The following is a 26134-nucleotide window of genomic DNA, read 5'->3' on the forward strand; positions in this document are numbered from 1 at the left end:
CTGTCATTAATCAATTAATAAATAATAATTAACAACATCATTTTAACACCCTGTATCTTTCATTCCGGCTAAATACACAGCTAACAAAAATTAGGATTTATAAAGCAACTTTTATTTATTTACAAAGGTATATGGTCTGCTTTACCTTCTTTTGCCACAATAGCGACTATGCTTTCGTTAATATCCTCTAATACCCTGCAGTGTATGAACAAAAAAAATTGTTGTTGTTTACAATTTTAATAAAAACTACACTGAAATTTAGAAATGAAAAACTATAAAATAATTTAGCTATCATCTTACCCTCCCCCATTCCATGGATCTCGCAATCCATTGAAAAATGTTATGCCGCTTGCAAAATTCTTAAGAACCCTCTTAATGTGCTGCACAAAAAACATATTTAAATCTTATACTCGATGTAAGAGAAAAATATATATCATTATTTTGTATAAATTCGACACCACCCCCCCCCCCCCCCCCCCCCCCCCACACACATATATAGATATCATTGGTTTGTATGAAAGGTAGGTTGTAGGAATTTACATGTCCACCGTATAGAGTAGTGATCTAGTGGCGCCTAGGTTGAACTCCATATCCAGATTCACGAGAATCTGCAAATCCCTTGTAGTCGTAAGTCGAACTAAGAAACATACTTGTCTTTGGGTCGTCAGCCATAGGCATGACCATTTCTGTACTAGCCTGATCGCCATGGATTCGAAAAGTAAGGAATCATTAATTTAAACCCTAATGGATAAAATTTCATATCATGCCTTCCTTCATTTAATTTTTCTCTGAAATATGCAATTTCCCTTCCTTCTTGACTTAGGATAGCTCCACTAGCATCTGTCTCAAGTTGAAAACATTTGTTAAAATCTGGTAAGGATAATATAGGTTGTTCAGTTATCTGTTCCTTCACTATTTTAAAATTTCTATGAGCAGCTACCATCCATTTAAATGGCTTCTTATTCTCTTTTATTGTGCCAACAATGGGTGCACACAAACTACCAAAATTATTTACAAACTTCTGGTAGAAACTTGCAAGATCGTGAAAGCTTCTTATCCCAAACACATTCCTTGGAATAGGCCAGTTAATGATTCTCTTCACTTCATCTGGATCCATCTTCAATCCTTCTTCTGAAATCACAAATCCCAGGTATACCGACTCATTCTTCATGAAGCTACATTTCTTTAAATTTATCAACTTCTTTTGCTGCAGGGTGCTCAAAACTGATTTGAAATGCTTGAGATACTCTTCTTTTGTCTGGATGTACACTAAAATGACATCCAGATAAACAATAACAAATTTACCTGTAAATTCTTTCAAGACTTACATTCATTAATCTCATAAACGTGTTAGGTGCATTGGTAAGGCCAAAGGGCATTACTAACCACTCATACAACCCATTGTTTGTTTTGAAAGTTGTTTTCCATTCACCCCCCTCTCTAATTCTAATCCAGTGATAGCCATTCTTGAGATTAATTTTAGAAAAATACTTAGCACCACTCAAACAATCAATCATATCTTCAATGCGGGGAAGTGGAAATCTATACCTGATTGTAATTTTATTGATGGCCATTGAATTAGTACACATTCTCCATCCACTATATTTCTTTGGGATGAGCATGGTGGGAATATCACATGGACTTAAGTTCTCTTTTATTAATCCTTTGTCCAACAACTCCTACACCTCTTTCTTTATCTCTTAATTTTCTTGTGGAGTCATGTAGTATGTTTCTTTATTCAGAAGACTAGTTCCCTTGATTAGATCTATATGATGACTAATGCTTCAAAAAGGAGGCAAATTATTTGGAAACTCATCAACAATTATATCTACAAACTCAACCAACATAACTTTGAATTCTTTAGGAAAATCATTTAAACTTATGCTAGTAAGAATTACCTTGGCCTTACCAATCAAACCAAATTGAATTTCTCCTTTCTTTTTTAGTTCTTGCAATAGTTCCTTCATGTCCATAAGTAGCACACTAGGACCATCTTCCACTTTCAAATCCTTCTCCTTCAAAGGAAATAACAAATTTTTTTGGCCATTTTTCTCAAGAGTGTTAGTGTTGTCTGCCATCATGAATGGATTTCCTTTCATACTGCCATGGTCTTCCCAACAACACATGGAACACATCCATTGGCGTTATATCACAAACACCTCATGCTTGTAGTTACCAATCTGGAACTCCAGTTTACACTACTCATTCACCAATATCTATGGCCTTTTTGTATCCAAGACACATTGTAAGGTCTGGGATGTGCTATTCTCTACAACCCCAACTTCTCTACAATTTCTATGGAGACCAAGTTATTTGTGCTACCACTATTAATCACCAATTTACAACACTTTCCTCCTAATTTGCATGTTGTTCTAAATAAAGTTTTTCTTTGTGTTGGTTCTTTAACTTTTTTTTCATACTTAATTAATATTTTCTTCATCAATAATGATTTTCCTACCTGTGGTGTTTTTGCATGGATAACCGCAGTTACATTTTCTTCTTGTGATTTTTCTATATTTTCTCCTCTTTGGCTTATAGGATTGTTTTCTCGACAATCCCATGAAATATCCCAATTTCACACATTTGTAACATTGAACTTGGTAGCCTATGCCTCAACCACATCCTCTTGAGAAAGGCCTTCTTCCTCTTGATTCACCTCCTCTTGATGGTTGACTACTTAAACTACCTTCGCCTTCCTCTGGAGACTGAGTTTTCTCCTGGTATTTGGTTTGTCCTCTTCCCATTACATGACTCCTCACTCTATTCCTTTGGCTCTATTTTGTAGCTAATGTTCTATTTTGTAGCTAATGTTTCCTTTGCTTTCAACGAAAAATAGTAAACATCTTCTACGATTCTGAGTGAAAATAGGCTAACCTCATCTTGGGTCTTGAACCAAAACCCATTGATATATCTTAAAACCTTTTCAGGTGTTTCTTCAATGTATTGTGCTCTAATATTCACCTTATAAAATTCTTCAATATACTCTTTAACAATCAATGACTTTTGTTTTAAATTTTTCATTTTCTTGAATAAAGATGACTCGTAATCTTTGGAAAAAATTTACCTTTCAGCTTCGCCACCATTCTGCTCCAGATTTTGACCTTGGCTTTGTTCTTTCCTCTCCTTTCTTCTTGGACTCCATCCCTCCAAAGAGTTGCATGTCCTTTCAATCTAATAAGCACAAACTTCACCTGTTTGTCCTTTCAATATACTAACAACAAACTTCACCTGTTTGTCTTCAGCTACCTCCTCATACTCAAAATGCTTATCTAAAGCATTGATCCAATCTATTAATTCTTCGCATTCCAAGCTACCATTGAAGGTAGGTATCTTCGTTTTGGGCCTCGAAATAGCCCCAATCATTGACCTCATGAATGTAATTCTGGCAGGCTCTCTGACATGTTCTTCATCTTCAATTGGAGACTCTTCCTCAGATTCGCGAATGTCTCGAGTATCTGGATCTCTTTTCCTATTCATCTCTAAGGATTCTAGCCTTTATTAGACACGTCTCATGTCCTCCTTATCTCCAGGATCGACTGTTGGTCTTCCCCTTCGACCTACGCTTACCCATCGAGTACGAAATGCCATTTCACACTTTTTTTCCTATGTGTTGTAGCTTTGGTACCAAAATGGATGCCATGTCTTGCAACAAGATTAATGGCTGGTGTGTGCAAGCAACATTAAATCATTCTCACTACATGAATTCATAGATAATCATATATCAAATTCATTTTCTATCGTTACTAATATTTTCATGAGTTGGAATTTTCCAAAAAGGAATCCAAACCCCCTGTTATTCTTCCACAAAGTCTTAGCTTTCTTCTAAACTTAACAAAAAAACCACTTCCATCTCTATCCACAAAAGTGGATAAGATTTTTTATTTTCTTTATAACATCATTCCTATCCAAACTTTCTATTTATCCAACTAAAAATAAACTAATTTACTAATATAATAAAGGAATCTAATTCCTTTCAAATTTCATCTTTTTCCCAAATTTCAAATGGCTTATGGGGTTTGTTTTCAATATTTTTATTGTTTTCATTTTGGGACCTGTGGGCTATGATTCCACAAACTCAGCTCATCCTTGCTTCCAGTGTCAAAAATGAAAAACCCTGTGGTCTACATGTAATGTTAATTCATTAAATAAAGTCAAGAGGATCTATGAGTCAAACCATCAATATATTAAATCACCATGCACACAAATAAAATTATATAAACTAGGCCTTATAATTAATTTAATTTCTATGCTATTACATGGTGCTTATACGGGCCTAATATTCATTCAATTAGTCACATCTTTTCAATGCCCAAAGGCTATAATTTAGAAGAAATTAATATTATGGATCATTTCAAGATCCATTATCCTCTCTACAGAGCTCTCAACATGATTTTTTTCATAAACTCTCAACATAATTCCTAAGATCCCTCACATATATGGTTTTCAAGCCTTTTAAGCAATCGCTTACTTTTTATGCATTTTTCTCATTTTCACGTTCCAAAAAATCGTTGCTATTTTTTTTCGAAAATGAGTCGATGCTACTTCATCGCGAAGGGAACCAAATGACCCTTATTATTGTTATAGCAGTCAAGAGTTCTCAAAAGTCCATGTAATATTGTTGTAGACACAATTTGATTAGTGAAAGTTCCTTTGTTCCGATATCTTTAAGCCATTGTGGATCTTCTTTCGTTGCAAATCTGAAATCAACGTGGTGCACTCCTGTCATTAATCAATTAATAAATAATAATTAACAACATCATTTTAACGCCCTGTATATTTCATTTCGGCTAAATACACAGCTAACAAAAATTAGGATTTATAAAGCAAATTTTTTTATTTACAAAAATATATGGTCTGCTTTACCTTCTTTTGCCACAATAGCGACTATGCTTTTGTTAATATCCCCTAATACCCTGCAGTGTATGAACAAACAAAATTGCTGTTGTTTACAATTTTAATAAAAACTACACTGAAATTTAGAAATAAATAATATAAAATAATTTAGCTATCATCTTACCCTCCTCCACTCCATGGATCTCACAATCCATTGAAAAATGTTATGCCGCTTGCAAAATTCTTGAGAACCCTCTTAATGTGTTACACAAAAAACATATTTAAATCTTATACTTGATGTAAGAGAAAAATATATATCATTATTTTGTATAAATTCGCCCCCCCCCCCCCACACACACACACACAGATATATATATATATCATTGGTTTGTATGAAAGGTAGGTTGCGGGAATTTACATGTCCACCGTATAGAGTAGTGATCTAGTGGCGGCTAGGTTGAACTCCATATGCAGATTCACAAGAATCTACAAATCCCTTGTAGTCGTAAGTCGAACTAAGAAACATACTTGTCTTTGGGTCGTCAGCCATAGGCATGACCATTTCTGTACAAGCCTGATCGCCATGGATTAGAAAAGTAAGGAAACATTAATTTAAACCCTAATGGATTAAATATCATATCATGCCTTCCTTCATTTAGTTTTTCTTTGAAATATGCAATTTCCCTTCCTTCTTGACTTAGGACAGCTCCATTAGCATCTGTCTCAAGTTGAAAACATTTGTTAAAATCTGGTAAGGATAATATAGGTTGTTCAGTTATCTGTTACTTCACTATTTTAAAATTTCAATTAGCAGCTACCATCCATTTAAATGGATTCTTATTCTCCTTTATTGTGCCAACAATGGGTGCACACAAACTACCAAAATTATTTACAAACTTCTGGTAGAAACTTGCAAGATCGTGAAAGCTTCTTATCCCAAACGCATTCCTTGGAATAGGCGAGTTAATGATTTTCTTCACTTTATCTGGATCCATCTTCAATCCTTCTTCTGAAATCACAAATCATAGGTAGACCGACTCATTCTTCATGAAGCTACATTTCTTTAAATTTATCAACTTCTTTTGCTGCAAGGTGCTCAAAACTGATTTGAAATGCTTGAGATACTCTTCTTTTGTCTGGATGTACACTAAAATGACATCCAGATAAACAATAACAAATTTACCTATAAATTCTTTCAATACTTCATTAATCTCATAAACGTGTTAGGTGCATTGGTAAGGCCAAAGGGCATTACTAACCACTCATACAACCCATTGTTTGTTTTGAAAGTTGTTTTCCATTCACCCCCTTCTCTAATTCTAATCCAGTGATAGCCAGTCTTGAGATTAATTTTAGAAAAATACTTAGCACCACTCAAACAATCAATCATATCTTCAATGCGGGGAAGTGGAAATCTATACCTGATTGTAATTTTATTGATAGCCATTGAATCAGTACACATTCTCCATCCACTATATTTCTTTGGGATGAGCATGGTGGGAATATCACATGGACTTAAGTTCTCTTTTATTAATCCTTTGTCCAACAACTCCTACACCCATTTCTTTATCTCTTAATTTTCTTGTGGAATCATGTAGTATGTTTCTTTATTCAGAAGACTAGTTCCCTTGATTAGATATATATGATGACTAATGCTTTGAGAAGGAGGAAACTTACTTGGAAACTCATAAACAATTATATCTGCAAACTCAACCAACATAACCTTGAATTCTTTAGGAAAATCATTTAAACTTGTGCTAGTAAGAATTACCTCGGCCTTACAAATCAAATCAAAATGAATTTCTCCTTTCTTTTTTAGTTATTGCAATAGTTCCTTCATGTCCATAAGTAGCACACTAGGACCATCTTCCACTTTCAAATCCTTATCCTTCAAAGGAAATAACAAATTTTTTTGGCCATTTTTCTCAAGAGTGTTAGTGTTGCCTGCCATCATGAATGGATTTCTTGTCATACTGCCATGGTCCTGTCAACAACACATAGAACACACCCATTGGCATTATATCACAAATACCTCATCCTTGTAGTTACCAATCTGGAACTCCACTTTACACTACTCATTCACCAATATCTGATGGCCTTTTTGTAGCCAAGACACCTTGTAAGGTCTGGGATGTGCTATTCTCTACAACCCCAACTTCTCTACCATTTCTATGGAGACCAAGTTATTTGTGCTACCACTATTAATCACCAATTTACAACACTTTCCTCCTAATTTGCATGTGGTTCTAAATAAATTTTTTCTTTGTGTTGGTTCCTTAACTTTTTTTTCATACTTAATTAATATTTTCTTCATCAATAATGATTCTCCTAAGTCTCGTGTTTCTGCATGGATAACTGCAGCTACATTTTCTTCTTGTGATTTTGCTATATTTGCTCCTCTTTGGCTTATAGGATTGTTTTCTGGACAATCCTATGAAATATCCCAATTTCCCACATTTTTAACATTGAACTTGGTAGCCTCTGCCTCAACCACATCCTAACAACTAATACACAACTAACAAAAATTAGGATTTATAAAGCAACTTTTATTTATTTACAAAAATATATGGTCTGCTTTACCTTCTTTTGCCACAATAGCGACTATGCTTTCATTAATATCCTCTAATACCCTGCAGTGTATGAACAAACAAAATTGTTGTTGTTTACAATTTTAATAAAAACTACACTGAAATTTAGAAATGAAATAATATAAAATAATTTAGCTATCATCTTACCCTCTGCCACTCCATGGATCTCGCAATCCATTGAAAAATGTTATGTCGCTTGCAAAATTCTTGAGAACCCTCTTAATGTGCTGCACAAAAAACATATTTAAATCTTATACTTGATGTAAGAGAAAAATATATATCATTATTTTGTATAAATTCGCCCCCCGCCACCCCCTCCCCCCCCCCCCCCCCCCCACACACACACACACACACACACATATATATATATATATATATATATCATTGGTTTGTATGAAAGGTAGGTTGCAGGAATTTACATGTCCACCGTATAGAGTAGTGATCTAGTGGCACCTAGGTTGAAATCCATATGCAGATTCACAAGAATCTGCAAATCCCTTGTAGTCGTAAGTCGAACTAAGAAGCATACTTGTCTTTGGGTCGTCAGCCATAGGCATGACCATTTATGTACAAGCCTGATCGCCATGGATTCGAAAAGTAGGGAAAGATTAATTTAAACCCTAATGGATAAAATATCATATCATGTCTTCCTTCATTTAATTTTTCTCTGAAATATGCAATTTCCCTTCCTTCTTGACTTAGGATAGGTCCATCCATTTAAATGGCTTCTTATTCTCCTTTATTGTGTCAACAATGGGTGCACATAAACTACCAAAATTATTTACAAACTTTTGGTAGAATCATGCAAGATCTTGAAAGCTTCTTGTCCGAATCACATTCCTTGGAATAGGCTAGTTAATGATTCTCTTCACTTTATCTAGATCCATCTACAATCCTTCTTCTGAAATCACAAATCCTAGGTATACCAACTCATTCTTCATGAAGCTACATTTCTTTAAATTTATCAACTTCTTTTGCTGCAGGGTGCTCAAAACTGATTTGAAATGCTTGAGATACTCTTCTTTTGTCTGGATGTACACTAAAATGACATCCAGATAAACAATAACAAATTTACCTGTAAATTCTTTCAAGACTTCATTCATTAATCTCATAAACGTGTTAGGTGCATTGGTAAGGCCAAAGGGCATTACTAACCACTCATACAACCCATTGTTTGTTTTGAAAGCCATTTTCCATTCACCCCCCTCTCTAATTATAATCCAGTGATAGCCACTCTTGAGATTAATTTTAGAAAAATACTAGCACCACTCAAACAATTACTCATATCTTAAATGTGGGAAGTGGAAATCTATGTGTATTGATTCAATGTGGGAAGTGGAAATCTATACTTGATTGTAATTTTATTGATGGCCATTGAGTCAATACACATTCTCCATCCACTATCTTTCTTTGGGATGAGCATGGTGGGAATATCACATGGGCTTAAGCTCTCTTTTATTAATCCTTTGTCCAACAACTCTTGCACCTGTTCCTTTATCTCTTCATTTTCTCGTGGATTCATGTAGTATGTTTCTTTATTTAGAAGACTTGTTCCCTCAATTAGATCTATATGATGATTAATGCTTCAAAAAGGAGGAAAATTACTTGGAAACTCATAGCCAATTATATCTGCAAACTCATCCAACATAACCTTGACTTCTTTAGGAAAATCATTTAAACTTGTGCTAGTAAGAATTATCTTAACCTTACCAATCAAATCAAAATGAATTTCTTCTTTATTTTTTAGTTCTTGCAATAGTTCCTTCATGTCCATAAGTATCACACTAGGACCATCTTCCTCTTTCAGATCCTTATCGTCCAAAGGAAATAACAAATGTTTTTGGCCATTTATATCAAGAGCGTTAGTGTTTTTCCTGCCATCATGAATGGATTTCCTGTCATATTGCCATGGTCTTCCCAACAACACATGGAACACATTCATTATCATTATATCACAAATACCTCATCGTTCTAGTTACCAATCTGGAACTCCACTTTACACTACTCATTCACTAATATCTGATGGTCATTTTGTAGCCAATACACCTTATAAGGTGTGGGATGTGCTATTCTCTGCAACTCCAACTTCTCTACCATTTCTATGGAGACCAAGTTATTTCTGCTACCACTGTTAATCACCACTTTACAACACTTTCCTCCTTATTTGCATATGGTTCTAAATAGGATTTTTCTTTGTGTTGATTCCTTAACTTTTTTTCATACTTAATTAAGATTTTCTTCATTAAAAATGATTCTCCTACCTCTGGTGTTTCTTCATGGATAACTGTAGCTACATTTTCTTCTTGTGCTTTTGCTATATTTTCTCCGCTTTGGCTTGTAGGATTATTTTCTGGACAATCCCATGACATATCCCAATTTCTGACATTTGTAACATTGAACATGGTAGCCTCTGCCTCAACCATATCCTCTTGAGAAAGGCCTTCTTCCTCTTGATTCACCTCCACTTGATGGTTGACTACTTGAACTACCTTCGCCTTCCTTTGGAGATTGAGTTTTCTCCCGGTATTTGGTATTTCCTCTTCTCGTTACATGACTCCTCACTCTATTCCTTTGGCTCGTTTTTGTAGCTAATTTTTCCTCCGCTTTCAAGGAAAATTAGTAAACATCTTCTACGATTCTAGGTGAAAATAGGCTAAACTCATCTTGAATCTTGAATCACAACCCATTGATATATTTGACAACCTTTTCAGGGGTTTCTTCAATGTATCCTACTCTAATATTCACCTTGTAAAATTCTTCATTATACTCTTTAACAATCAATGACCTTTGTTTCAAAATTTTCATTTTCCTGAATAAAGACGACTCGCAATCTTTGGGAAAAAATTTACCTTTCAGCTTCGCCACCATTCTGTTCTAGCGTTTGACCTTGCCTTTGTTCTTTCATCTCCTTTCTTCTTAGACTCCATCCCACCAAAGAGTTGTGTGTCCTTTAAATCTAATAACCACAAACTTCACTTGTTTGTCCTTTCAATCTACTAACAACAAACTTCCCCTGTTTGTCTTTAGCTACCTCCTCGTACTCAAAATGCTTATCTAAAGCATTGATCCAATCTATTAACTCTTCTCATTCCAAGCTACCATTGTAGGTAGGTATCTCCGTTTTGCGCCTCGAAATAGCCCCAATCATTGACCTCATCAATTTAATTTCTGCACGCTCTCTGACATGTTCTTCATCTTCAGTTTGAGACTCTTCCTCAGATTCGCGGATGTCTTGAGTATCTAGATCTCTTTTCCTATTCATCTCTAACGATTCTAGCCTTTCTTGGACACGTCTCATGTCCTCCTTATCTCCAGCATCGATTGTTGGTCTTCCCCTTCGACCTCCTCTTATTCATCGAGCGCGAAATGCCATTTCACACTTTTTTTCCTATGTGTTGTACCTTTGATACCAAAATTGATGCCAGGTCTTACAACAAGATTAACTGCTAGTGTGTGCAAGCAACATTAAATCATTCTCACTACACGCATTCATAGATAATCATATATCAAATTCATTTTCTATCATTACTAATATTTTCATGAGTTGGAATTTTCCAAAAAGGAATCCAAACCCCCTTTTTTTCTTCCACAAAGTCTTGGCTTTCTTCTAAACTTAATAAAAAACCACTTCCATCTCTATCCACAAAAGTGGATAAGATTTTTTATTTTCTTTCTAACAGCATTCCTATCCAAACTTTCTATTTGTTCAACTAAAACAAAACTAATTTACCAATAAAATAGAGGAATCTAATTCCTTTCCGATTTCATTTTTTCCCCAATTTCAAATGATTTATGGGGTTTGTTTTCAATATTTTTATTGGTTTGATTTTGGAACTTGTGGGCTATGATTCCACAAACTCAGTTCATCCTCGCTTCCATTGTCAAAACTGAACAACCATGTAGTCTACATGTAATATTAATTCATTAAATAATATCAACACGATCTATGAGTCAAGCCATCGATGTATTAAATCACCATGCACACAAATAAAATTACATAAACTAGAACTTAAAATTAAAATTAATTTAATTTCTATGCTATTACATGATACTCCTGCGGGTCTAATATTCATTCAATTGATCACATCTGTGCTCCCTCGTCGCGGAGGGACCCGAATGACCCTTATTATTATTATAGCAGTCAAGAGTTCTGAAGGTCCATGTAATATTGTTGTAGCCACATTTTGATTATTGAAATTTCCTTTGTTCGGATATCTTTAAGCCATTGTGGATCTTCTTTCGTTGCAAATCTGAAATCTACATGGTGCGCTCCTGTCATTAATCAATTAATAAATAGTAAGTAACATCATCAACGACATATACGACAAACAAAATTTTAACGCCCTGTATCTTCCATTCCGGCTAAATACACACCCAACAAAAATTAAGATTTATAAAGTAACTTTTATTTATTTACAAAAATATATGGTCTGCTTTACCTTCTTTTGCCACAATAGCGACTACGCTTTCGTTAATATCCTCTAATACGCTGCAGTGTAAGAACAAACAAAATTGCTGTGGTTTACAATTTTAACAAAAACTACACTGAAATTTAGAAATGAAATAATTTATAATAATTTAGCTATCATCTTACCCTCCGCCACTCCATGGATCTCGCAGTCCATTGAAAAATATTATGTTGCTCGCAAAATTCTTGAGAACCCTTTTAATGTCCTGCACGAAAACAAATATTTAAATCTATATGATGTAAGAGGAAAATTATATATCAATATTTTGTATAAAATCGCCCCCACATATATCTATATATATATATCATTGGTTTCTAGGGAAGGTAGTTTGCAGGAATTTACATGTCCACCGTATAGAGTAGTGATCCAGTGGCGCCTAGGTTGAACTCCATACGCAGATTCACAAGAATCTGCAAACCCCTTGTAGTCGTAAGTCGAACTAGGAAACATACTTGTCTTTGGGTCATCAGCCATAGGCATCACCATTTCTGTACAAGCCTGATCGCCATGGATTCGAAAAGTAGGTAAACATTAATTTAAACCCTAATGGATAAAATATCATATCTTGAAATGAAATGAGAATATCATATCTTGAAATGAAATGAGAGACTCTGATGTTTAATATTTTTTGACATCTAGTCAGATATATTTGTGAGTAACTAGATTACAGATTCTAAAATATAATAAATAATTGACTTCAATCTTTCTATTGAATTTCGAAAATATTGTAGCCCAATGCCTACATCTACTACTATTGATCTCTCCCAATTTTTTCCAGAAGTCAAGCACTAAACAATATTTTACCTGAAATCCCCAGCCAGCCTCGCCATGAGGATCACTTGATTGGAGATCAAAGCAAGAACTACTCCCTGTGTAGTTATAATAAACGTTGGCTGCGCCGTATAATCGATTGAGGAGGTCTGTACTGCCAGAGGGATTATCTATTGCCTTGCACATCTGAGGAAACAAAACAATAGCAAATATTTCTTGATTCTTTTAATGGAAATTGACAGCACGGTGAGTATGTAAGAGGGGTGCAGTGAATTTACTTGCTTCACAGGATATGCTGGAAGAGGCTGAACAAAATTGGCCGCAACTGGATAATCTGTCATGGCAGCGGTGTAGTAAGCATCATAGAACCACCCGCCCAAATTCCCAGCAATATCATCATCGCTATTTGATCTGAAACAAGGAAGGGCGGTCTCTTATGTTAAAACATACAGCACAGTACATGAAATATGTATTGTGATCCATATAACAAAGGCATGCAATATTTCATAGAGATTCAGTATTGTTACTCGCAAATTCTGAGCGCTTTTCTCAGAGATTTCAAGCCTTCAGCAGTTGATGTCATGTTATCTATCACATTCCAAGAATCCTTGATCACTTTGAAGCAATTCTCACTTTCACTCTGCCATGCAAATTTAGAATGAATGTACCACAATAACAATAAATTCAAAAAACCCCATTCAAATTACTGCATTTGGCTGGAAATTTATACCCTGAAGTCTTGAGATACAGTGTTGTCGAAACTCGCTGGAGGCGTGATGTTATCGAAAAACAAAATAGGCGCTGAGGATGAAACTGCACCGATTGCAATGTGCGGGTATTTCAATCGGAACCAAGCAGCTAACACTGCAAATTACATATATGTCTCATTCTCCATTAAATTTCTAACTGTAATTGTGATTAGATCATTAGAACTTGCAGGTATAAACATTAGAATCACGATTGAAAAAGATATTTCAACTTACTTCCTCCATAAGATCCTCCAAATAGAACAACTGGTGAATCCTCCGCCGACAAATTTTTCTTGAGATCTGTAATCAATGTGGCGAAATCGGCCAAAGCCTGTGCAGAACTGAGAAACCCGTGGGTACTTGAATTGCTGTAGGCAGCTCTCTGGCTTCCAAATGGCATTGAATGGCCATAAAAGCGATGCTAGAAAGAAAAATAAGAAAACCATATGAGCACAATTACAGCAAATCACAATTTCCAAATTCTTATGCTTATTTATTTAAATCAAGGCGCCTCCAAAAGTTTAAGTCTGAATAGAATAGCCCATATACCTCAATAAAAACAAGCAGGGCCTTAAACTGTGGCGCAATGTCGAACATGAAGCCTGTGTTTTGTGCAAACCATTCAATAAAACCTTCATTTCCTGTATATAAAAATATCGGAGATTTGGTAGAAGCTCCACCCCAGTGGTCGGAATTGATGAGATACCTTTGCTGAAAGGTCTGATAACTCTCTGGCACGAAAGTGAAATGGTCGAGAATTTGTGTGTAGTAACTCACATGGTATTTTGCAGCAGAGGCAAGTACCGTAGCAGCACTGGTATTCCATTTTGGCGTTGGAGAAAAGTGGAATAGAGATCGTTTAATTGGCGGCATAGAATCGGAGGTCCCAAGTGAAACCAATATCAGAATAACAACGCAGAGTGGCCCGCGCATAACTGAATTGACCGCCATTATTTTTTTCACAGACAAGAGGAGACTAGCTAGCTGGGAAACATGGAGACACCTTGTTAGAAATCCCTAGCGACACACATACAGGGATTATAATGCTTCACATGTATAGATGGTGTTTGCAGGTACATGATGTCCACACCACCAACGCACTGCAAATGAGTAAAGGTTCATGGCATCCACACCACCATCACACTCAAATTAAATCATGACAGCTAATAAGTGGGAAAATAGGGACCAATAATGGGGATGGATATCATGACAAATTAAGGACAAATAACCATAAAAAAGAATTGAAGACAAGTTGAGTTGACTTGATGAAAGGCTTAAGATTGTTAGGTTAACATTTTAGCTTCCTCGTCTTATTAGCATGTTCAGAGGATAGAGACTAATTTTCCATTAATGTGAAAAGTTTACATTATGCATTGGGTTTAACATAGACCCTTCAGCGGCCTAACATCTGAGAGTATGATACCTGGAAGATATAGAAAATGAGGGTAAGAACCTCCTACAACCCAAAAATTAAAAAACCTCCTTTCTCCCCTTTTCATATGATGACTAGATATTACAACTCAAAGTCATAGTCTAATAGCTTGCAAATTTGCCTAGAAAGTCATGGAAAATTTTGACACGGATTTTTCTAAATCCAGGTAGGTTAAAGCGGTCAAACTTCAAAATTTTGCGTGCCTCCAGTTTTTGATGTTGCTGAATCAATTTCTATTATCAAAAACATTATTCAAATACTGCCAGATTTTTTAATTTTTTTTGGCCGGAATCGGACAAGCAATTTGACCAACAATTCTTATGATGCCCAACCCAAATCCAAGATTTTACAACAAAAATGGGAAGCCAATCCTCAGTCTTCCCACAACAGACCCAAAAAAAAAGAGACCCCATCAGTTGACCATCCCCCATAAAGGTGTCATTGGAAAATCCTAGTAATGAATCCTATCCAAAAACTATCTGCATCTTTCTTTAGATAATGAGTCAGATTCAACATTTTGTTCTGTATCTATGTGGGAGACATAGACCCTTTGAAATGTGGAAAACAAAAACCCAATCCTAATCATCTAGTGGGAAACGGGAGGAGCTTGCAAAGATGAACACTAATTTGCCCAATAGATGATCACCTTAGAATCTCCAAATACATCAATCTCTTCTATTTCCAGCCATTTGACCCCATAAAAGATGCCCCAATATACTACTAGTTTTACCTTAGTATTAGTTCCACCATAGCTACTACACCATTTAAACTTATCTTAGTTCTTTGTTTTATTAGAATATGGTATTGGATTCATTTAAACTTAATCTTACTTCTTTGTTTTATTAGGATATGATATTGGATCCTTCATATTACTTAGGTTCAAGCTTTTTAAAAATATCAAAAAATTCTTATTGGGTATTAATCCCTAATATTAAAAATCTAGAAAATTCTCTACTGCAATGTGCTAGAGTTAAACTGTAAAAACTTACTCATCTGGGTTGAGCTTACCTACTTTTAACTTAAAAATATTATTAATATTTTTAATTCTAATAGTAATACTTACCTTATCAGCCTGTATGTCGACATTTTTAACTCAGAATGTTCAAAATTTTGAACTTTCCCTCATAGTTCTCCCACAATACAAGAAATTTGTGGAGTTGGTGGAGACAAATAATACTTATCACCAGTAACGTGCATATTTACATTTCTAACTCAGCATGTCCAAAATTTTGAACTTCCACTAATAGTTATGCCACAAGGCAAACTTGTCCTTCCATCGCACTATTTACAACAGATTTGTGGAGTTGGTAGAGACTTGTCTCAAATGGTTAATCTTCTACAGCCCATACTTGTCACTCCTTACATAAGTGACAACTTGGTAAAGATGGGGTAAAATTTGTCACTTCACATGGTCAAAGTTTTGCTGGTCCACGTTCTCCCTTGGAGAAAATTCTAAACACGTTCACGTTTTTTCCACTAATCAACATTTTATAATACTATTATTAGCAGATTATTAGCAGGAATCCATGCAGATTATTTTATAAGACTATTATTAGCAGATTATTTTATAAGACTATTATTAGCAGATTATTTATATCTTTATTAAATTATTATATTTTTCCATTTACCCTTTTCTTTTTAAGTTGAAAGGTCCTTTTCCTAAACAATTTTGTCAAATCTTTACCTCACATGGTTTAGATGTCAACCGTATCCCTATCATGTTTTCATTTGAGTGTGGTCCATGCAATAAATGCTCCCACAAATATCAAGGATACTTTACAACCTTTTGATAGTTTTCATGGAGTCCAGCGCAACAAAAGCGCTCCATCAATATTGAAGGTATTTCATAACTTTATCCTATCAAACGTTCAATTATGTAATGGAATACAACCAATATCCCCATAAATATCCAAGGCGTTTGGATGAGTTCATCAAGGAGCCTCACACTTTTTATTGAATTTGTAATAAAATTTTGATGTGATGATAAAATTTTAATATAGTTTTGAAAATTGTAATTCAAATAAATTATGATATTCTAATCCAAAAAAGTTATGATATAATTTTTTGAAAATTTAATGTCATTTAATATGTTGAATTAACTCTTAATTATATTCTTTAATTTTTTGGGAAAAAATTAACATCCTGTTTAGTGAGAAAACAATTTATATAAAACTGCAATTTTTTTATAATATTAATTTTTAAAAAGTTAAAATAATTTAATGTATCAAATTTATTTTAATGATATGTTTGTTCTCATTGAAATAAAAAATAACATAGTTATGATATCATTTTATAATATAAATTTTTGAAAATTTAACGTTATTTAATATGTTAAATTAATTCTTAATTATATTTTTCCTTTAAATTAAAAAAAAGTAACATGCTATTTAATGAGAAAACAATTTCTATCAAATCGCAATTTTTTATTATTATATATATTAAAAAAATAATATTATTTAATATATCAAATTTATTTAAACCAAGATTTTCTCCATAATTCACATAGAAAATTTTGAAACACTTGGATCTATGTGATTTCTCTTGAAGATCTTGATTTAAATTAATAAATCAGAGAAGCATCTAATCTGAGATATCAAATTTATTTTAATTATATGTTTGACTTTATTAAAAAAAAAAAAAAAATATAAAAAATAGCATATATCTTTTATTTTATTTATAACAAGTAATTTTGTGAGAGATTTTTCGGCGAAAATCACATGGAACCACACTAGTTGGTTCCAAACGTGTAGACAAATGGTATTCCATGTGATTTCGCCGAAAAATCTCTCACAAACTTGATATGGATCACAGGAGCCTGAACTCTATAACAAGTAATTTAATAGTAAGTTTACAATTATATGTATAAACCGTATATATATATATATATATATATATATATATATATATATATATATATATATATCTCGGCTGTTACTATCATACTGGATATAGTTATTTTAGGAATGTTGCTAACAATCCAGTTACAATATGTTTCTAGAGGCTTGAACTCATTCAATTGAAGAAATAAATTGTGTTGTCTAACGAGGGGAGGAGTTGCCCGCAAAGTTATGGAAATTCTGGTCATATTTAGAGAAAATCGGGCAAGGATTTTTGTAAATCCAAGTTATATTTTTTAAACTTCAAAATTTTAGGACACCATTTCCACCATAAAAAACATTATTCAAACACTGCTTCTACAAGATTTTTTGAAATTTTTTTGCCAGATTCGGGCCACTTTTTCCAGTTTGCGCAATCCCTCCACTTAGTTAAACGACTCCAAAATAAATTGTTTACCAAACTCTTAAAACTAAGATCTTTATATATATATGTTTTTATTTCATTTATTTATCATTCAATATTTTTAATTATAATTTCTATTTTTTAACTAATATTATAATATTTAAATTGCAATTTATACACTTCCGTTTATAATAATATTTAAGTATTTCTTTTAAAAAATCACCATAAACATTTATAGGAATTTCAAATATTTTTTATAATTTGTTTATGGTGTAATTTTTATGATATTCATTTTTTTTCCATAGTTCCTTAACAATTAGAACAACGTAATTTATAATAATGTATAAATGTTAAAATAAAATAAATTAAAAATATAATATGAAAATATAAATGAGAAAATAATCTGTCGTTGGATTAAATATTTAATCACGAGTGATCAAGCATCTAGTTCACCATATAATATATGAAAGATGAAGATATTTTGGCCTCTTGGAGATTGCATTTGTACGATATACTATATTAATAAGGAAGGATAAGTTTTAAACCTTCCATTAGGTTTACCTTAAGGATTAGGAAAGGATTACAAAGGATTTTTATCACAGAATAAATTGAGTTATCAATCACTACATAATATGTAAGAGATGAAAGGATTTCGACCTAGAGGGCTATTTCAATTGGCCGAGTGTTTATTATTAAAGCACCTTTGCTATTGAGAGGTCATAGTTTCAACTTTCTACACAAGTTTTGAGATCGAGTTTCGTGGTTGAGTCAAAAGGAAATAATCCTTTCAAGTGGATCTTCCTGGTACAAATATTTGATGGATGTAGTGATCACCAATCTCTGAGGTTCATGAACCACACAGAGAAAAAAAAGATGAAGGTATTCTACCCCCTAGAAACACCCTCGGGGTCGAGTTCTGGATTTGAGTTAGTAGGAAGTGAACCCTTTAGGTGGATCTTCCTGGTACAAATATTTTGTGAATGCAATGATCACCGATGTCTAGGGTCGTGAACCACATAAAAGAACAGAGATAAAGGGATTTCACTCGTAGAAATTGTAGTTGTACAAAATAGTATAGTTGTATTTGTTTAGACTACTTTAGGAATAAGGAATCATTCATAAGTTTTAAACCCTCCATTAACCTTGATTGAGGATTAATAAATGATTTTAAATGACATGTATCAAGGTTTAAATTATCCCTTGATGAATGCCTTGTTAGGAGTTTAACATAAATGTAGATGTAAGCTATAGGTCTCTATGGAAGTTTTGACCTCAATGGAGGTACTTACCTTGATTGAGGATTTATTGGAATTAAAAAACAACAAAAAACAAATTTACATGCTTGGTTCAGGAAAGACAAAAAAAAGAATAATACAAAAAAATACTCTTAAAATATATGTGTGTGTGTGTGTTTTATAATTCAACAATAAATTTAGGATTTATTCTAGTTTAGGACACTTATATTAAAAAAAAAAAAAAAAAAAAAAAAAAAAAAAATATTGTTACATGTCAATTTGTCGCCATGACACTTGATTAGTTTATGGGTCTTTTTACTATTTGTGAACAAGTTTGAACCAACTTCATCAGAAGTCAAACAACCCAAAATATTTTGATGTAGATGAGAAATTTGAGAAAAATAGTTGTCACACCTGTTAAGTTCCACCTGCGTTGATTTCTCTAGAGTTTCCCATCCATGCGCTAAAATTAACTCTGAAAATAGCATAGAGTTGTGCTCTATCTGCCACTTTAAACCCACGCAGGTGAATTCTAGAAAGAAAAAAATAAAAAGTACATTCTAGAAACATAGTTGGTCGAATATTTCCCAACTGAAAGCTTCCACGTGATGACTATTCGAACTATAACCCTTAGATGATGCATCTCCATCCCTTTTCTCATGGTAACCTAATCCCTCAATGAAGGAGTCACATCATCCTCTTTTGGATCTGAAACTTCCTCCTCTTAGCCTATCAAATCAATAGAGGGTAGAGGGATTAAGGAGGTCATAACTCAGAGAAGACAAACTTATGTTGTTGGTTTGAGATTGGAAAGTTAGTCATCTAAGGAGGAGACTGAAGGAATTTGGGAGGTGTTGGGCATGGAATCCCCCTAAGGCATGTTTTGGGGATTAAAGCCCATGTTTTGAATAAGTCCATTATAAAGACTCCGCGAATTTTGGGCGCAGAGCGCGAAGTCATAATAAATTCATAGGGTTGTCTGCCCTTATTTTTGTAATGTAATGTCAGTTTGAAAGATCTACCCATGGTCCGCGGACCATGGGATTGTATAAATAGAGTCAGGCTCTAAGCGTAGAATGATAATATAAGCATGATGAGTCTAAGGGATTGATGAAGCGTTGAGTCAAGTGTAAATTATGTCTTTGGGTCATAGAGTAGGAGAAGGCTCTACAGTTGAGTGCACAGAGGCCTAGTAGTCCGCAACTGAGTAGAGTGAGGCTCTAAGTGTAGAATGATAATCTAAGCATGATGAGTCTAAGGGATTGATGAAGCGTTGAGTTAAGTGTAAATCATGTCTTTGGGTCGTAGAGTAGGAGAAGGCTCTGTAACTGAGTGCGCAGAGCCCTAGTAGTACACAGCTGAGTGCACAGACCCCTACAGCTGAGTGCGCAGGGTAGGTCGAGTTTGTAACCATGGGAAGAAGTAACAAAGAGAAGTTATACCATATTTTTGTGTATCTTTTCTTGTTTTATGTATTATTGAGTATGAATTTCAAGTTTACTGTTTATTTGCTGCGCAAACTCATATGAATGTGTTGTATAAATAGATATAACATAAGGCATCCATTTATACGAAGATACCTAACTCGTGTAAGAAGATAAGTAAGATCTCGGGTGTGACTTAGGGAAATAGTGTAGAGCGCTGCTTCAGCAGTGCCGAAGCTCCACAGCCCCTAGTTAGGGCTACGTGAAGGCGAATATATCAGGGCGTGAAGGTCAAGGAAGTGCATGAAGTAACTTGTGTGAAGGGACTAACAGTTGGACCGAATCAACCCCTTAGACATCTCAAGGGTGTGGAAACTTAGTTCCAACATCACCCCATACTACTTCGGGTGAGACCTTAGTTTGCGCTCTACAAACTGTTATCGAAAGGGCGAGTAGTATAGGGACTTGTTAACTTCGAGCCTAGGTCATGCCCCAACAAGCCAACAAATGGTTCCGTTTCCGAGACCGGGATTTGCATAGAGATGTCTGATGTCGTATCACTGGAATCAAACTAAGAAAGGAATTGAATATTGGTTGGATAGGAAGATTCACGAGTTTGCGGTGTAGGAGAATAGGTATCTACGACTATTAAAAGAAGAGTGGTTGGACTGCTACCTGTACACAAAGATCCACGAAATATTTTTCGCATCTTTCCCTACTGAGTTGTACGAGTGGATCGCACAGCTAGTAGATAGCCAAGGAAGGTGTAAGCTCGATAGACCTATTGTGTGGACTCCAGAATTCGTGTGCAAATTGGAAGCATCAGAGGATCAGATAGCACGCGTTATTGATCATTGGATCAATTGAATTATAGGAGGATTCATTATTGAGTTCACGACAGATACTTCAGTTAGCTACAGCGAGGTAGAGCGACACTTCTTCAAAGGACCGCGAGGTAAGTACGTTAAGTATTTGAACACTTGGATTAAGATGCTACTATGTGAAAAGTGGGTTATGTGAATACATTGATGTTTGGGGCGATGCGGAGGGGGAGAATTTACAAAAACAAAGGTAGTGCAAAACTAGAAACTAGCCCCTTGATTTCATCTCCACGAGGAGACGAGGAAGAGCTCACGAAGGTATCACCAAAAAGTGTCATCAATTTGATAAGGCAGAGGATTCTGTGCATACCACCCCCACCCACACCACTACTAGTTTCACTGTCTTCACCCCCATCTTTGCCTATACCACCTCCGCCACTACCGCGAGTTAATATAGCAACCGCAATGAAATTGTCAGTGTTCAAGGGAGTAGGAAATGAAGATCCAGACTATTTTTGGTTCATGATAAAAGTTGTATGGGAAGCACAAGGAGTCACAGAGCAACGTTGGTCAGTGGTCTGCAGGATCTCGCGCTGACCTGGTACATTAAGCATTCTAATGACAATCTGAATGCGGGGATCGCAGATGTCCAAACCACGCTGAACAGGGAATTTAGTAGGCCGAAGTCAGAGGTGTAGTCGATCATTGGGTTTAAGGAAATCACAATGCTACTTAGCGAGACCCCTTGGGAGTTGGATCAGAGACTGAAGTGCAAAATTCGTGAAGCTAACATGACATTGACAGATGGACAACACCGCGATTGGTTTGTAGCATCGTTAACACCGCATCTAAGGAACACACTATCACAACAGAGGCTAACAACTTAGGCCAAGGCCTGGGAGATCACGATGAGACTGCACGAGACCCCGATACAGGATCCCAACCTCGGAGTTCAGCATATTCACAGACAGTTGAAAACCTTGTGCCTTGAGATGCATAGTCTAAAACAAGATAGGACAGCTCACCCAAAAGTGCGCGATGAGGTATGGTGCGTAAAGTGCAAGGGTCAGGGACATGAAAAGGACCACTACCCAGTGTTCGCAAATTACCTCGCGGGAGGAGGACCAATGCCATTGAGACTGGAGGCACAAGCAGGACCTAGCACAGCACCTGCGTTGTGGTGTGCGATTTGTCAAATAGGAGGAAAGCATGCTATGGATAACTACCATTTATTGCAAAAGTACATGCAGAATTTGCAGCAGTTGTTTTGTAACTTCTGTAGGTCAGTGGGACATGATGAGCACACCTGTAGAAGTTATGAGCTGATGGTGGATAGGGCTCCTACCTACAAAGTGCAGGCCGAAACTCAGCTGCTTGACCAGAATGCAGGGATGGTGCGAACTGGATTTCAGGGGCATGGATGAGGCTGAGGTGGAGGAGGACCTGGAAGAGGTCGCAGACAACTGATATGTTACAATTATGGAGGGCCAAGACATTATGTCCACGATTGTATGAATTCGACGCATCCATCATGACTATATTGTACATTATTTGATCATGAGACTGAGGATTGTCCCACACTGATAGCAAGGCTACGCAACAAGGGAGTGCTCCAACCTCTCCTGACTCAAAACCTGCAAATGATGAGGTCTGAACCACACGAGGAAGACCCTAATGTGAATATTATGCTCCGAAGTGTAATTACAATAGGGGATGACAAAGGCAAGCTGCTTGAAAAGAGTACTTGGGTTTGCAAGGCTTCGACGAAAGAACGAGAGTTTGATTTGGAGCGCGCAAAGGAAACCTTCATGGAAGCTAGAGAGAGCTTCACTGATGCCTCCACTTCAGGAAGCAAAGACAGATCGAAGCCGAAAATGGGACCCTCGATGCTCACAACGTTCCTGGAAACATGCATGAAGCTGCTGCGTGACAACAAGGTTGTAAAGGGACTGCAGGAACTCATCAATCAATGCGCTGGGACCATGATAGGAGAACCATGCATAGTCAGGAAGGTTGGAAAGCATGCGACGAGGATAGGAAGAGAAATGAGATTGACCACATAGATTGGAAAATATGAGATGGACAAAGTGATTCTTGACCTGGGATCATACGTGAACGTTTTGCCAAAGTAGACATGCGAGCACATGGGGAGGTCTACGTTGCAATGGTCTCCTATCCAACCGCGAATGGAAAACCAACAAAAGATCCTGCCTATGGGAAGATTGTAGGGAATCACCATAGATATCGAAGGAGCAAGTGCACTGGCAAGTGATAGAGATTATTGATGACAACAATCCATACCCTATGCTATTAGGAATAGACTGGGCCACTGACATGAATGGGGTGATAAATATGAAGAAGCGCAAGATTATTTTTGAGAAAAAGTCTCTGTGTGTAGTTGTACCTTTGGACCTTGCTGCAGGATCACGCTACATGAAGCTAGTGAGCGACTATGAAAGCGACAACAACTTGGACTGAATCTACAAGATAACTGTGAGAGAGCAAGACTGGTGAATCCCACCATGGATGGACGAATCTCATGGGAGCACGAAAGCTCCTGTACATCGGATTCTGACAAGGAGATAGAGTAATGGTAGAATCGGTTACTTAAGGAAACCACACTCAACTGTAACATGATGACGAGATCGTTGCGCTGCGTATCGACAGAGGTAAGGGATCTGCCTACATATGATGGGTTAAGTGAGGTAGACGACTTCCTGAACAGATTCGAAAGGGAGGTGTCAGAACAGCAACACTTTGAGGCTTTGAAATGGGTTGTTGGGCATGGAATCCCCTTATGGCATGTTTTGGGGCTCAAAGCCCAAGTTTTGAGTTGATATTGTTGTAAAGCTCCGCAAATTGCAGGCGCGAAATGTATGTTAGAGTCATAGGGTTGTCCACCCCAGTTTTGAATGTAATGTCGGCCTACCCATGGTCCACGGACCATGGGATTATATAAATAGAGCGAGGCTCTAAGTTGTATAGATATCTAATGGAATTGAATAGAGGATGGGCATGAAGGGTCTTAGAGATTAAGTAGAAGTGCGAAGCATGCCTTGAGTCATAGAGTAGGAAAAAGACTCTGCAACTAAGTGCACAAAGGCCTAGTAGAGTCTGCAGCTGCATGCACAGACCCTTGCAGCTGAGTGCATAGGGCGGAGTCGAGTCTGTAATCAGAAAAGAGATTAATAAAGAAAGGTTTTTTTACTAATTCTGTGTATCTGTTCTGAGCTATTACATGTTTGATGTCATTTGCAAATATATGGTTCTGTTACTATGCACACTTGTATGAATTGTGAATATTGTTAAGTATAAGTGAAAGCATACAAATAATCTAAGTCAATCAACTAATATCGGAGTGCTAGTAAGGACTTGGTTAATAATACTGTTCAGCCCTCGAGTAGGGCTGCGCGAAGGCAACATCATAGGCTGCGAGATACGGGTAAGTGTGCATAGCAACGTGCATGCAGGGTCGAACTGTGAACCACTTGAACCCATCAGACATCTTCAGGGTGTGGAAACCTGGTTCTAACACCCTCCCATACTACTTCTGTGAGACCTCAATCTCCGCTCTGTGGAATGTTGCCAAAAGGGCCAGTAGTACTGGGATTTGTTTAGCTAAATCACCTCCGAACCTAGGTTAGGCCCCAACAAGCCAACAAATGGTTCCATTGTTGGGATCGGGATCTACATAAGGGATGTTTGATGTCGTGTCAATGGAATCCAATGAAGAAAGAGATTTAAGGGTGGTTGGACAGAAAAATTCATGAGTTCACGGTGCAAGAAAACTGGAATTTGCAAGTATCAAAGGAACACTGGTTAGAGCACTACTTTTATACAGAAATCCATGAAATTTTCTTTTCATCCTTCCCCTCTGAGTTGTATGAATGGATCGTGAAGCTAGCAGACAGTTAGGTAAGGTGTAGGCCCGACAAACCAATTGTGTGGACTCCAGAATTGGTGCACAGACTAGAAGCATAAGAAGATAAGATCGCACGCATTGTGGACCATTGGATCGATTGAATTATAGGAGGGTTTATCACTGAGTTCACGGTAGATATTTCAGTTAGCTACAGAGAGGCAGAACAACGATTCCTCAAAGGACTATGAGGTAAGTACATTAAATCTTTGAACACTTGGATTAAAATGCTATTGTCTGAAAAGCGAGTTATGTGAATAAATTGATGTTTGGGGCTATGCAAAGTGGGAGGATCTATAGAAACGAAGGTAGCGCAGAAAAAGAAACTAGCCCCTTGATTTCGCCTCGGCGAGAAAGCGAGGAAGAGCTCATGAAAGTTTCACCGAGAAGTGCAATAAGTCTGATAGGGCAGCGAATTCCACACATACCACCTCCACCCACACCACCACTAGTCTCACCATCTTCAACACCATCTCCACCCACACCACCTCTTCCACCACCACAGTTCAATATGGCGAGCACGATAAAATTTCCAATATTCAGAGGAGTAGGGAATGAAGATCCGAATCAATTTTGGTTCATGGTAAAAGCTGTATGGGAAGTACAAGGAGTCACAGATGACAATATAAAGAAGGAAACGCTGGTAAGCACAT

The 26134-nt window shown here is 36.2% G+C and overlaps 1 protein-coding gene across 2 annotated transcripts; it reads right to left on the reverse strand.

The window, feature by feature from the left end:
• Window positions 1-11419: 11419 nt before the first annotated feature.
• On the reverse strand, window positions 11420-14530 carry LOC149218865 (uncharacterized). Of its 2 annotated transcripts, none has more exons than XM_089382491.1 (10): window positions 13960-14529; window positions 13645-13831; window positions 13392-13525; window positions 13189-13301; window positions 12940-13072; window positions 12695-12847; window positions 12233-12388; window positions 12016-12095; window positions 11861-11910; window positions 11420-11693 (listed from the first exon to the last, which is right to left on the reverse strand). In XM_089382491.1, the coding sequence occupies exons 1-10, from the start codon at window positions 14359-14361 to the stop codon at window positions 11563-11565; spliced, it is 1539 nt and encodes a 512-aa protein (XP_089238617.1). In that variant the 5' UTR covers window positions 14362-14529; the 3' UTR covers window positions 11420-11562. The 2 variants fall into 2 exon arrangements, with proteins under 2 accessions (XP_089238617.1, XP_089238618.1); XM_089382492.1 differs by having other exon boundaries at window positions 11595-11693; window positions 11861-11936; window positions 13960-14530.
• Between the last annotated feature and the right edge of the window lie 11604 nt (window positions 14531-26134).

The sequence above is a fragment of the Pinus tabuliformis genome, chromosome Q (genome assembly GCF_031772625.1).
Source record: "Pinus tabuliformis cultivar Carrire ecotype Pingquan chromosome Q, CPIR1, whole genome shotgun sequence".
NCBI classification, from domain to species: domain Eukaryota; kingdom Viridiplantae; phylum Streptophyta; class Pinopsida; order Pinales; family Pinaceae; genus Pinus; species Pinus tabuliformis.

Excerpts from the sequence above, each read along its gene's own strand:
- LOC149218865 (XM_089382491.1), bottom strand. The coding sequence starts at position 14,361 with ATGGCGGTCAATTCAGTTATGCGCGGGCCACTCTGCGTTGTTATTCTG. Across the intron at positions 13,832-13,959 it reads CCCTGCTTGTTTTTATTGAG|CATCGCTTTTATGGCCATTC; the intron begins GTATATGGGCTA and ends TTTTCTTTCTAG. Across the intron at positions 12,848-12,939 it reads CAGCATATCCTGTGAAGCAA|ATGTGCAAGGCAATAGATAA; the intron begins GTAAATTCACTG and ends TTGTTTCCTCAG.